Source organism: Thermobia domestica, chromosome 4 (genome assembly GCF_964235325.1).
Source record: "Thermobia domestica chromosome 4, izTheDome1.hap1.1, whole genome shotgun sequence".
In the NCBI taxonomy this organism is placed as follows: Eukaryota; Metazoa; Arthropoda; class Insecta; order Zygentoma; family Lepismatidae; genus Thermobia; species Thermobia domestica.
The window spans coordinates 233,848,175-233,863,271 of NC_137457.1; the positions used below are offsets into that span (position 1 = coordinate 233,848,175).

The following is a 15,097-nucleotide window of genomic DNA, read 5'->3' on the forward strand; positions in this document are numbered from 1 at the left end:
AAGGTAAATTTTGGTGTTTTTTGTCATTTTTTTAAACTTTAGGCCGTTTGCGCAAACTGAAGATCCAAAGTGTAAATTTTTCTGTTATTTTTCCATTGATTAACACGCAAATACGCAACTTTTGAGCCCTATTAGAATTCGATATACTGGAAAATATTATTTTTTCGCTCCACCCTAATATGTCCTGTTGTGTTACGATCTTTTAAATATCGATTTCAATCTTTCCAAGAGACAATTTCTAGAGATACAACTTAATTGTTAACTTCGGCTATTAAAAAATAAACTCAATCTAAACAAAATCGGATTTATTGCTGCTTACAGTTACAAAATCAACAAATAGTATAGTGGACACAAGTGAATGTATTATCCCCTCACGGGATACCGATTTAGCTACCCAAGCCACAGCTCAGAGATCGGAGAAAAGGGAAAATGACTTACATTATTGTCTCCAGTTCCATGCTCCAGAAAAGGTCTGATCATTGATCGCTTTGAAGTGAAGTGACGAGATAAGAAGAGCGGCGATGAGAGAGAGAGAGAGATGACCCCGCTGTTCCCATCCAGCTCTTTTATTTGGAGGTTTATCTTTGTTTTTTTCCTTTTGTCTAGTTATTAAAAACCACTTTGGTAGTCATGGATCTAAAGGTTGGGTGTTAGCATGCGGGGTCAGGTTTTATTCAGTTGCATACTGGTTTCCATCGTTGTAAGTCATTTACTGTCTTAAACTGTTTTTAACACTTAAATATTAAAAAAAAAAAAAAAAAAAAATCGTTCGTCCTTCCTGGCGGGTACGTGACAGTTGTTTGTGTAACACTAAGAGAATGGCGAGAATGCGTCCAATCACACAGGATTTGTACGATAAAGTATGATGTACGAATGTTTGTAATTTTAGCAGCTAACGGTGACCCTTCTGATGCGTCTCCCAATACAATATGGCAAAATTAGAAAAAAAAAAAAAAACACACACACACAAAATGAGTCGCAAAATTTTCAGTAGGATTTGGACTGGTGATCTCAAACCCAGATCATAAAATGCCATAATCACTTCCAAATTGAGTTTTGTTAACTGGCTTATCAAGTTGGACGAGCGGTCTGTAGACCAGAGAATAGAAAGAGGAGGAAGGAGTTGGATAATCATCCAATTAATGAATATAACGAACTGTAACTATTACTTAATAATAAAAACTTCCATTCCGATAGGACTTAGAGTTCGAAAAGTATGAGGAAAAATTGAAATTCCAAGTTTCTTCTCCAGCGTCCTTTAAGATAACACTTCTAGTTTCAGGTGCTGAGTATTTGTTTTATACTTCCTAGCATCTCCCATAACATTGTTCGAGGACGTACAGAGCATTATTTTATAAATGTTTAAGATTTTAATTTATTAAAAAGGAAATGCAACTCAGTATCTCTTTTAAGGAGTGAATGACAGGGCTGACTGAATTAATAAAATTGTAGATTTTAGTGTTAAAGAATGTACGTATTATTATACTAATTTGGGTATTTGTTACCCATATTTTAGTACCAAAATGGTCACATTTTATACCTAAACATCTGTTTGATCATGGAAAAGCTACAGTCAATATTGTTTCTGGTTTTAGTTTCTTTATCACTGATAATGGGACATTGTATTCTTGTGGATGTGGATGTAGCGGTCAAACTGGACAAGGACATTTCAGAGATGTTTCTGAACCTAGTAAAGTTGTTGGCGACGTTTGTGGAGAAGATATCATTAAGGTCTCGTGTACTGCTGATACTGCACTAGCATTAAGCAGTAAGTTTAAAATATAGTTCTAAGATCTCATGCCATATTAAACGCATAGTTTCTTTATCATTTATTAAGACGAAAAATTGATTTATCATGAAGTAGCTGATGTAGTAAAAACCAGTTAAGACTTGTAATTTTATGATACCCTGCAAATTTGTTAATATTATCCGACCGTCATGCGATGTAGTTATTATTTCTATTATCTTTGTTTTTTGCATTTTTTCTTTATTGCGAGTTAAATTTCTTTTTATTTTGTCCTTTTAACAGCAAAATTTACTTTATATTTAAATGTAATTTTAAATGAAAATATTGCACTAAACTGAAATAACTCAAGACACCTATAGGAACATGAATAAGCCATTAAGATTCAAATATCAAAAAGATATTAGCAAGAAGTAATACAGTAATGTTTGTATAAATATATAGAAATTAATACTGCTTAGCTTAATTTTTGTAGTTTTTGCTAAGTAATAATAAAAGTTTTATGTTTCTTATTTCCAACAGAACATGGTGAAGTATTTGGCTGGGGAAGTACAGAATATGATCAACTTTTTTCAGTAAAGAAAGCCCAGGCTTTGCATACGGCTAGAATGCTTCCTATCAAAGGCATAGGTAAAATTGTAGATGTGGCTGCAGGAGGATCAGCGTGTCTTATATGCAATGGTGGGTATGCAATAAATAATGTATTTTATTCTTGACGTATGGTTAGTCTTCTTTAAGGGATGGCACAAACATCGTACGTTTTCCTAAGACATTATTGCTTTAACAGATTGCACAGAAGAATGTTCAAGTTCATCATTGTTCGGTGACACTATTGACCTACTAATCCAGAAGTGGCTTAAATATTTTAAGTTCGTGGAAATGCGGACATAAGGTATCATAAAAGGCATTTTATTGGTTGAGTTGTAGGGTAAGAAGAATCATTATTTAGAAGAGCTTTTGAAGGGTAAAGGGATGTGGTCTGAAAATGTGGTACTCTTATTAGATAGACAGAAATCAAATAAAAAATTAAATATACTAACATACTGTATATTCAGTTAAAAACTTCAGATTGATGTTGGTCGCTAATATTCCCTGATACAGTCTTGTTTGAAGGATTGTATATCTATTAATCTAATAGATTCGGTGATATTTTCTGTTTGTATCAAAATAAAATAAAATATTAGTTCAATACCCACACAAAACACCAAAAACAGTTGCAGATTACCCTATCTTGCTTCGGAGTCACTTTTCTCTCTACAAAGATAGTCAAAGGTTCTCTGCGTAGTACGAAATTTTATCTAGTAAAAGGAATGAAGATTCAGATTTCATTTCTAAGAATAGCCTGTTTACATTTTTCTGAAAAAAAAAAAAGATAGAAAAAAAAATAACTTTTAACTTCGAAACTAATAGACAAAAGATGTTGCATTGTGGGAAATGTAGTATTGTGTGATGAACAGTCACAAAATCAAAATTTTCTGGATTAGCATTAAAAAAATAAAAATAATAATAAATAAATAAAATAAGAAGGCTGCAAAACGAAAAGTTAGACACATATTGTCAAACAGAGGATATAATTTTAATTAGAGATGCAAGGGCTTGGAAAAAAACCGGCTTTTTTGGAAAAAAACTCGGTTTTTTCTGCTTCGCTTTTTTGCTTGGGAAATTTTGGGCTTTTTTCAAAATTCTGCTTTAAATTGATAAATCAGATTTTGTTTCGCTTCTCTATAACACAAAAAGTCATTAAATTAGTGGTTGATGCCGATAATAATATTAAACCTCGAAAATAAACCATGAATTTCGCAAAGATATTTCATACAATTTTACTTCAACATATTTACATATGAATTCCAAAGAATTAACCAATGTATATAATAAGATTTTTTTAACCTCCTATATACAAAAGTAAGCAGAGTTGGCAAAAAACATGGTTGTTTTGAAAATGCCAAAAAACAGTTTTTTTTTGGGGGGGGGAGTTTAAACTTGGTTTTTTTGGTTTAACCCAGGCTTTTTTGAGTTTAGGTATCTTTGCTTTATGTATTTATATTACATATTGACGGAAATAAGTTTGTTTCGCTTTGGTGTTATTATGGAACAACGGGATTATGCTGGAAGAGGTCACATAAGGTTAAAGAAGTCCCTACCCATCGGTAAAATCCCGTGATTACTCTAGGGGGGCGCGGTGGCTCAGTGGTAGAGCGTTCACCTCTGGTGCTTGGGGTCCCGGGTTCGATCCCAGCCCCCGCCAAGTGAACTTTGTGGTGGACAAACATCGTGCTCGTGGGTTTTCTCGGGGTTCTCCCGTTTCCTCCCACTTTCTTCATTCCACCATTTTCACTCATCTCTCATCTTCACCGTCTCCTTTAGCCTAACCGGCATAACCGTGGGACGTAAAACTCAAAGATTTCATTTCATTTTTCCCGTCATTACTCTAAATATAAAACAATAACGGAAAAATCCTGTTATTGCTTTGCATGTAAAATTTAAAGGTCAACGTATCATAAATCAGTACGTTAAAACTGAGGTATTAAATTACAAATTTAGTACGTACATATAATTGAAAGTCCAATCCAAGCTAATGTTGGAAGCTACGTAATAGATAAATTTTGCCAATTTCTATCAATATATTTAAGCAACCTTGGCTTCCTTATAAAACAAGACATTCAGGCATGCAGAAATATACAATTTGGTTTCGTTTCGTATGTTCGGGCTTAACATCCTTACGTAATACTGAGGTTATCAAGGAGAAGACTTTCGCTAAGTTGCACTCGAACCGCTACTTTGTTTACGCATGAAAGAAGGGTTGTGGTTCGACCGAGAATGGAACATGGGCCACCTTGATTAAAAGGTGAAAAGGAAATAAAACTAATGCAGATGGTTTGATGTGTGGAAACGTCACCATGAAGTTCACACGATTCGCATTTTTCGTTCCTTTTTATTTATTTATTTATTTATTTTTTTTTTTTTTTGGTCTAAACCAGTTATTTAAAAACAACTGGTGTAAACCAGCCAACCCTAAAAGTAAACACTTCTTTTAAAAAATACACAAATAGCTAGCAAAATTCTATGTAGTATTTTTACTTCAAAATATTCCATACCCTCTTTTTGGTACAAAATAAAATTAAAATAAAACATAAGAGAAATACTTAGATTTATATGATACACATAAAAGACTGCACATCTAAAGCCTTTCCAGCCTTAGAACAAAGTAGACGTAAACAAAGCGAAACGTATTACTCCGCGGCTCACACGTGCTTCGGCAGCGAGAGACTTGAAGAGCAAGATCGTCTGCTTACTTACTGTCGTCGCATAATTTCCAAAGTGTAAGGCTACAGTTGGTTTAATTAACGTACTGACACTGACTACTGCTATGTTGGAAATATGTATGTTATTAATTTTTTTTTATAACGAGTTTGCCTCTGTTCCTGTTGTCCTCTTTTGTGTTTTATAACACGAGACGAAAATGGATTATTGTCACACATCATCGCCATGAAACTCTGCATTCTACAATAATTTTAAATGGGTGGGGTAGGCGCGCGAACGCACACGCATGCGCAGTAAATACCGTATGTCCAAACACGGGTGAGGTTGAAATAAAGCAACATCTGTTGTTAAATGTTATATATATTGCGTTTATTATCACAAAATGCAGGATAAATTCAGATATCTTTATTTGAAATTATTATTTTAGTAGGGATTATATTGCGGTAGGATACTAGTGCAGTGAGACCAACAACCAATCACTGGTCATCGACCCACTGGTAGTCAGCTGGGTTTGTTTACATCCCCTTTTTTCTAAGGCTGGAAAGAGAATAGAGATTTTGGTTCTGTATATTCTTGAACTGAAATTCTACAGTTTTATATAACCACCCTCACGATTTATTCAGTCCTCAAGTTTTCTGATTTTTTAACAAGAGGGATTCAATATATGAAGGGTGTGAGGCAAGAACATGGTAACCCACAATTTTGCTATTTTAAGAAATTAGATTTTCTGCCGCACAATCCATTTTGAAAGTCGGAAAGCTGATTTTTCACATAAGACTATACATGAAGGATTAAACGAAGCGGTATGCGTTGTTGTCTATCTGGTGCTGCATAACTCAGCAATTGAAAATTTGTTGGTTACAATATTCTTGGCTCACATCCTCCATATCATTACGGAACTCTCCCAACCCCACTACCACCAAAAAAAAATTAAAAAAAGACTACGGAATATATTTAAATTAAGATAAATACAACTGCACAACAAACATGACTGAGTGGAGCTTTTGCGTTTCTATCGGGAAGTCCGGGATTCAACCCAGCATTCGACCATTCTGACAGTTTTTCTTCATTCCATCTGTGAAGTAGAAATAGTGCGTGTACTATGAGTTGGCCGACTTCCTTTCTTATTGCTTTTAAATCGTTATTATTACTAATTACCATCAGTGACGGTTTTGCGAAGGTTAATGGGGCGATCTTTCGGACTGAAGCCTGTTCTCCAAAATTACGGAATGTCTAAAACAAACGATATCTATTAGTTATGCCTTTACTCATAAACTTTAAGTTCCCGTCAAATAAAAATTACGAATGTTTAGAAAAACTAAACATTAGTAAGAAAAACCCCCTCCCAAAATACTTTTCTAAATCCGCCACTGATTCTCAGTATAAAATGATCTTCAAGACTGTATCTGGAAGATTATTGCTAAATCGTTGCACAATTACAGTATACAACAGAAATGTGGAAGTACGGTTTGACGGATATATTGTAAAACGTACGCTTTGACGGATATATAGAAAAACATAAGTTTAACTTTTGCGCTAGAAGCTTGAGTACTAAGCTCTTAGAAATGAAAAACGGATGACAAACTGAAATGATCCAGTGAAAAAAAAAAGAAAGTTAAATAGCCTCTAAAATTGCCCTCAAATACTACATTCTTTATGTTTGCTTTAATTCGTAAAACATGTGCTCCATCAATCTTGATGGTGAATTTCAGAGCGAAATATGGCATTTAGGTTATGGAATTCTTATCTAACTATAGAATATACTATAAGAAAGCTATTTATATAGAAAAATCATGAAAATGAAAAAAGCCAAAATTTCCAAAATTCTCGTTTTTTTCCCCCAAAAGCCGGCTTTTTATGTAAAAAAAAAAAACCATCGATTCAAAAAAGCCGGCTTTTTTGCATCTCTAATTTTAATTAGTGAATTATTATTTTTCAAATAAAACAAGAAGCAACAACATATCTTGAATTGTTCCAAAGATAAAACTATTATTTTGCCGAAAATCTTACGTGAGATATAGCGTCCTATATCTCGGACGAAGATATTTTTTCGGTGGAAACAAAAACAAAACAAAACAAAACAAAAAAAAAAAAAAAACGTGGTCATTACTTTGTCCTGAATTTTAACATGTGTTAAATTCAATAACATCTGAAACTATTAAGGTAATCCGCTTGCCTGAATTGATATGGACTAAGTCAGGTATTTGTCTGTAAAAGTTAATGATTCCTGTATTTACTCTTTTGACAAAATGCTCAAAACTTAAATTTTAACACTGAATGTTGAATTTTTGGAACACTGATGAAATACTGTAAGAGTAAAGAAGGACGTGCCATATTACAATGTTATAGTTCAACTAATTTGTATGTAGTGTATAAGCTTACAGAAATAAGCATCGTTCTTCAGCCTCAAAGTAAAGGCTTGGTTTCAAATTTGACTTTTTTTTATGTATATATATAGCTTTAACATAAAGCATTTTTTTTTATAAAAGTCCTGGAAATATTCGAAAACTTATTTCATTGTTGTTTATTTGTCTCCTACACACAGATATTTTTTTTACGTAAAATACAACTCGACACTACAAACCGCCGCCTTTCCTGTGCACATTCATGGTCAAGTGACTAATACGTGCACGTGTACGCGGATTAAATTCTGAATGTACTAAGTTTTGTTTAAAAACCCAAATACCAGTCAGATCCGTCTATAAGCAAAGTGAGTGTTGACACTACTAGTGAATGTAGCGGTGTATATATTGATACAGTCACAAGTAAATATGATATACCTACTCAACATGTAAATGATTTAAGAACGAGTTGACTAATTCCAATTCAGTTTTCCGTGATGTAAGGAGAACAATTATCACTGTTCAACAAATTTTGATCGAAAGTATGTAAATTCTTTGAAATTGCGATTTTTACATTCATTTAAGCATAATATGAAAGGAAATAATAATAGAAGAATTTTCTTAGCTCAGGTTGTCTAGATAAAAAAAAAAAAAAAAAAAAAAAAAAACGCCCTTTTACAACAGTTGCTGTATATATACAAATGTATTAATATTTATAGAACATTTAAGCAAAATCCTTGTAAAAACCTACATTTCACTTTTTTTTTTTTTTATCTATTTCACTGTGATGTGATAAGCTGGGGAGTTAAGAAGTACCCTAACCTATAGCTTTCTATACCCTTGTACTTCCTTTTTCAAAATTGCGCAAATACCAGTTTCACAGCGATACAGAAAATAAAGTAACCGTGGTCAAGTTAAACATTAACAATTCCGTAATAAAAATCAGTATTAACATCAATACATGAAAAATATGTACAAATACCTTTTTGTGCAAGAACTACACTGCAATGTGGACGAAAGTTTCAAGTGATAGCTTGTACAGGATTTGTTTATTTTATTTTGAGCGTCTTCGCTTGGTTTGCCTTTTGTAGGTTACATCTGGAGCATCCCTTGCAATAGTCCAACAGTAGTCGGCCAATATGTTAGAACTCCACTCTCCCTCATATCTCTTCTCCATGGCTGCAATATCTTGATGGAAACGCTCACCATGTTCTTCACTTACTGCTCCACAATCTTCGGGAAAGAAGTCTAGATGTGAATGAAGAAAGTGGAGTTTCAGAGACATATTGCAACCAAGATTTTCGTAGCACAATAACAACTTTGCTACCAGTTGTTTGTAATTTGTTGCTCGGTGTCTTCCCAAGAACTGTGAACACTCTTCAAGCTTTCCCACGCAGCTTTCTCCTCATCTTGGAGAATTTCGTCGAACTTGTGATCTTTGAATAGTTGCGTAATCTGTGGCCCTATGAAAACACCCTCTTTAACTTTGGCATCACTTAATCGAGGGAATTGTCCTCTTAGGTACTTATAGGCCTCATCCTCTTGGTTCATGCTCTTAACAAAACTTTTCATAAGACCTAATTTAATATGTAGAGGGGGAAGCAAAATTCGGTTACGATCTACCAGTGGTTCATGCTGCACATTTTTTACTCCCGGCTGAAGAGTTTCTGTAGTACTCCAATCACTTTTGCGGTAATGAGATCCACGATCTCTACTGTCCCATTCACATATAAAGCAACAATACTTTGTATACCCTAACTGCATACCTAGCAACAGTGCTATTACTTTAAGGTTACCACAAATGAGCCACTGAAAATCGTAATATTTAATAGCTTGAAGTAAACGTTTCAAGTTTTCATAAGATTCCTTCATATGAACTGCGTAACCTACAGGAATTGAAGGAAGTTCATTTCCAATATGTAAAAGCACTGCCTTTAAACTCACCTTGGACGAATCTATAAAGAGCCTCCACTCCGTAGGTTCGTAATTAATTTTAAGTGCCCTTATGAGACCATTTACATCTGTACATGCCACAAGTGTGTCTTCCATAGTAAAAAATGAAGTGAACATCTTCTCCCTATTCCGATACACTGAAATATTTACTTTTTCCTGCAATAAATTCCATTGCTTTAAGCGTGACGCTAAAATTTCGGCTTTGCTTTTCGAGAGGTCCAAGTCTTTGATTAGATCACTTAGTTTCTCTTGAGTAAGTCTATGTGGTTCACATGGAGGTTCTTCTACAACAAACGTAGGGTCCTTCGAAGTACTTGATTCAGGAGCTTCAACATCTTGATCATCATCAGAAAAAAGATCGTATTCTTTAGGTGGGTCAGGAACAGGTAGTCCTTCTCCATGTGGAACAGGGCGCATTGCAGAAAGAATGTTAGGATAGATCAAGGCCCGCTTCTTCTTCGTGGAAATTCCCTTCTTGACAGAAGGAACCATACAAAAATAACAGTCTCTGATGTGGTCGCTTGGCTCCCTCCAAATCATGGGCACTGCAAAAGGCATTGAGCGCCCCTTCCCATTAATCCAATTTCTTAGATTGCTGGCACAAGTGTTACACACAATATGGGGTGCCCAAGATTTATCTTGGTCTCCAATTTTACAACCAAAGTAATATTGATAGGCTTTTCTTATTAGTGGTGTTATAGTCTGCTTTTGTGAGGAAAATGTCACTTCCCCACACACGTAGCAGAGGCTATCCGCACTGTTTACACAATTTCGCGGCATTTTTGTTTATTGAAATCCTCAAAATGTCACTTGAAATAGTTCCGACAACTATTTAAAAATATACATTCGAAATACCAGTATTTTTGCGTACTTGTATTTTTATGTCCTGCACTACACAAACGTCACACCCAAAACGCTGATAACTGCACTAAACCTGTGTTTTCTAACAATAGCGGAACACTACTGAGATAAGGAACACAATGAAACCAAGCGTTCATATAGTTTCTCCAGTGTTGCCAGATCAGTGTAACATTTTACCCCAAACGAAGCGAATATATTTATTTTTAAAGCGTTATTATTAGACATGCCTGTAAAATGTCTTTTTTTTTTTTTTTTTTTTTTTTTTTTTGGCCTCGTGGAATACCGGAGGCCGTCCGGCCATATAGGCTGGTATGTAAACTAAGTTTTTTTGTATAGGCCTGATAATAAGTCTCTGGAGTACCGGAGAATTTCCGGCCTAAAAATAGATATATTAGTTGTGTGTGCAGTGTGTGTGTCCACTATGTCTGTATTGTTACTTGTATAAATAAATAAATAAAATAAAACGAAAAGTAGAGCTAATATTCGAAAATAACTTTCAAATTCGTGATCAGCACCACAAAATCAATAAGAATTAGCTGATTTTGTTCAATTTACATTTTCGTTGTTGAACAGTGATGGTACTGGAAAGAATTGGCTAGTTCATTCGGAGGGTATTGATAAAAGAGCGGTGCGTGGCTAAGTTTACCAGATATTTCAGTGAATCCAGGGATGCTTTTCAACTTCAGTATACAGGGTGTTTCAAAACAACACCGACAACGTTTGGCAGGTGATTCCTGACACCAAGATAAGACGAAAAGTATAGACCAACCTGGGTGCACAAATGCTTCCTTTTGGAGTTATAGGCTGCTGTCGAAAACACGAAAAACTGCACCTTAAAGGTCCATAGCTTCGAAACTATAGGACCTACCGTAGTCGGGTCAAGACTTCACTTAGGAACTAATATGTGGACTATCCAAAAATACATGTTTCAGAATCCTAAGGTACTCACACAACAATTTTTGGAGTGGGAGTTTGGCTACGGTCTTATAATTTGAAGTACTCACAAACTACCTCTATAAAAATTGTTATGGAAGTATCGTAGGATTCTGCAACATGAATATTTGGATAGGGCACGTACTAGTTTCTAAGTAAAGTCTTGACCCGACTATGGTAGGTTCTATAGTTTCGGAGCTATGGACCTGTAAAGTTCATTTTTTCATGTTTTCAGCAGCCTATAACTCCGAAAGGAAGCATTTGTGCACCCAAGTTGGTCTATACTTTTCGTCTTATCTTGATCTCAGGAATCACCTACCAAACGTTGTCGGTGTTGTTTAGAAATATCCTGTATATTACTAATACAGGATATAACAACAATCCTATGTTATAACAACGGATTTTGTCCGAGGACTTCCCCGGGAACGGGGGTGTGTGTTAACCTTAGTGTACACCCAGTTTTGTTGGCGATTATACAAAGGCTATATGAGTGTTAAATTCCAAGTAATCAATAAATTACAACTGCCAGGAAACTATGAATATTCCTTATGTTCGGTTGTTTTCACAGATGCTATGCTCTGATACTGGTCCAGTTAAAATTATTCTAGCATTCATTATTCGAAAGTAATTTGATAAGACGAAATATCTAATATTCACTTAATTATTTTTATCAACTCCACAAATACAAATTACTTAAACCTAAATAACAGTAAAGTCGAACGGAATTTAAACTAAGAGCTAAATTCTCTACGAAAAAGATTTTTTACACAAGTAGCAAGAAAGCTTTTGGATAGTTGGCGCGTGTTTGGCTTTTGGCTTTTTACGCTTGCTCTTTCAACGCGTGCTTTCATACAATCTGCCTTTTGTTGTACTTGCAAGCGATACTTTAGATTCTTCCCCTAGCGTCATAGCATCACTGGTCGTTCATTGTCTGCCAGCGTAAAACTGGCTACCAGCGTAAAACTCTTGAGTCAAGCTTGAATGGAACACTGAATGCAAGGTTGCCCCCATGTAACTTCGTTACTAGAATCCAGCTTACGGCATGCTTGCACGCTTTCCAAACAAGCCGGATGCAAGCTTGCCGACTTCCAATGCAAGCGTACAGCAAGCGGTTTGAAAATTGTTTCTACTACTAGGGTAATTATTTGTGTCTTCAATCTCCACCGTCATTATACGACAATAGACGTACCAAACAATCCTGAACACTCAACTGTGCAACCTAGTGCTTCGTACGTGTAGTCTTACGTCATTTAAATAACAAACTCTGTTAATGTGATGAAAATTTCAGAAATGGATGACATGTCTAGATGTTGGACAAGCGTTCTACTATATATCGTAGACTACTTTTTTTTTTTTTTTTTTTTTTGCTTGTTTGTTTGTTTCTTTTCTGCAGCATTTTGTTGTGCTACTGTCTTGGTGTGGCAAACAATATGACACACTAACAGTTCAACAATGTAACTGAAAATTTTGTATAATATTATTCACATTTTGATACGTGATTGGTAAGTAATGCTGCAAGTGTGCTAATAGTTTATCTTCAGTCAATTGCAAATGTTATTTTATTTTTGTCAATCAACTCTCTTTTTTTTCTATTCTTGCAGACCATACTAATACGTTAATCAATTGTTATATATAATGTTTACATCCTATCTATATTCTTTATTATTTTCTTTTCAGATGCGGGGGATGTTTTTACCTGGGGTTATGGAATTCTTGGAGTTGGTCATACGGATACCGTCGTGTCAAAGCCAACGAAGATACCCCCATTTCATTTTGGAAGAAATGAACTTCAGCCAGATGTAAAGGTAGTTGATGTACGCGCTGGAATTGGTTTCCAAATGGCAAGAACTAATGTGGGAGATTTGTTCATGTGGGGAAAGAATAAGCTTGGCGTACTTGGTGTTGGTGACCGCGTTGATAAACTTTTTCCATTAAAGGTAAATATACATTTTACAGTGTGCTATTAAATTATTCTACGTAGAAATATGTTTTTCTCATAAGATGTCCCTAAGGCATATCAGTTTGCTATATTAGCTCCTCTTCCTCTAAAATCTTCGTTGTACACTCAGTGTTGAACTGCTATATGTATGTAACATATTCATACTGCAAAATTTTGCTGAGTACTGGCGCATTTTTTCGCGTTCTTTATACCTAGGTAAATTTGTATTCCTCTCTTTAGAATGCGACATTTACAGTACAGTGTAGTTTCATACTCACGATATGCAGTGTTAACGTAATATGTTATTCTAATATCAGAATCGATATCAGAGTAATTCTTTGGCATATCTTGATAAACTATTTAGAGACGTACAAAAACTACTTAAAGTAGTAGAAAATCACTTCATAATTGTAATTGCCTTTAAAAATTCACGTACTTTCATATTAGACGTAATGTAGAATATATAACACCATGCGTGACATCAATAATAGCCGTAATGGCAAACGTTTTAATTTTACTACATGTTAATACTGTTCTTTGGATCTTATTGCATTAATATTGTTCGTTTAAAATTTGTGTTTCCAAATATTAAAGTCATTTTACTGTATGTTTATTTATTGTCTTCAACAAAGAATATATTCTCCAATTACAGAAAACCTGAACATTTTTTTACAATTTTATTCTTGTAATAGATTTAAAAGAAAAATGATAACAATAAAAAATAATATGAATATAGATAAATATACAATTAATTTTCTAACAAACTATTTAAAATTGAAGTAGCTACAGTAGCAAAAATACATGAAATTAATACATTTATAAATAAACATGTGAGTACACTTTATAGAAATTCATAAAACATTTTGTCGCAACAGTTCACAATAGGTTCGAAATGACATACTAAAATCTAAATACGGCAATTTCTGTGATACAATATGATATGTTTTGCACACTCGAACCAATGGTGAATTGCTGTAATGTTCCGTTCTAGGTGTATCATATAATAATAAATATCTCTGTCAAGTATTAGCCATTTTTGCGTTAAATTTTAATAGTCCCAGAAACGAACTGTTATCGTATATACCTTTAATCAGTTTGTATAAAAATATTTGTTCGTTTATTTTTTGTCTCGTAGATAATTTAGTATAATCAAATTCATTTAGCAAATGTCGGTATGATATTCTATGTCTTATAGCTGAAATTTGATATTTCTGCAAATATAAATAACGTAGAAAAAGTTTCTGAACTGCTTCTATTTTATTGGAATGGGAGAAAGCAAAAGTTTTCCACATTAAGGATCCGTATTCCAACTTACTTCTTACTAGACTATTAAATAAAGCTTTACTAGAATCATTAGTTTTAAAGTTTGCAGCGTTTCTGATAATAAAACCTAACTATTTGTATGCACATTTTACTATATAATCCACGTGATTGTTAAATGTAAGTTTTGAATCTAATATTACACCCAACTCCTTAATATAGTTTACCCTCTGAACTAACTGTTTATTAATTGTATATTGAACTTCCGGACTATACTTAATATTACTAAATACAACATAATTACACTTCTTAACATTAAATTGAATTCTATTTCTTACCGACCAGTTATATAATTCATCAATATTTTGTTGTAGACATAGGCTATCTTTATGGTTTTTTACATCGATAAATAATTTAGTGTCATCTGCGTACATTAGGCAGTTGACATATTTAACTGTATTAAGTATATCATTAGTGTACAATATAAAAAGAAGAGGTCCAACGTTGGATCCTTGAGGTACTCCGGTATCTATATTCTACGGACTTAATTTGTTTGTACATTACATATTGCACTCGATTCGTAAAGTATGATCGAAAGAGTTTTATATATTGTAAACATAATTCAAATTTATCAAGTTTATCTATTAATATAGTATGATCAATCTTGTCAAATGCTTTGAAAACGTCAAAATAGACTGAGTGGACAGATGAACGCCTATGGAAAATAGTATATATGTATTGAACGTAATTAATTAAATTTGTCATTGTAGATCTGCCAGGGTAAAACCCATGTTGAAACTCCGA

The 15,097-nt window shown here is 34.0% G+C and overlaps 2 protein-coding genes across 11 annotated transcripts in view; one reads left to right on the forward strand and one right to left on the reverse strand.

Annotated features, from left to right (window-relative positions):
* LOC145683907 (aminopeptidase O-like) overlaps positions 1 to 15,097 on the reverse strand; it is a 206,100-nt gene that overhangs the window by 102,246 nt on the left and 88,757 nt on the right. The gene's annotated exons all lie outside the window — the stretch shown is intronic.
* The window catches only part of LOC145683909 (RCC1-like G exchanging factor-like protein), a 95,021-nt gene that overhangs the window by 72,757 nt on the left and 7,167 nt on the right, over positions 1 to 15,097 (forward strand). For all 10 annotated transcript variants that reach the window (XM_081755581.1, XM_081755579.1, XM_081755580.1 and 7 more), the window contains exons 6-8: positions 1,596 to 1,768; positions 2,267 to 2,425; positions 12,772 to 13,031. In XM_081755581.1, the coding sequence (XP_081611707.1) occupies positions 1,596 to 1,768; positions 2,267 to 2,425; positions 12,772 to 13,031 (592 nt within the window). The remainder of the gene's footprint in view (positions 1 to 1,595; positions 1,769 to 2,266; positions 2,426 to 12,771; positions 13,032 to 15,097) is intronic.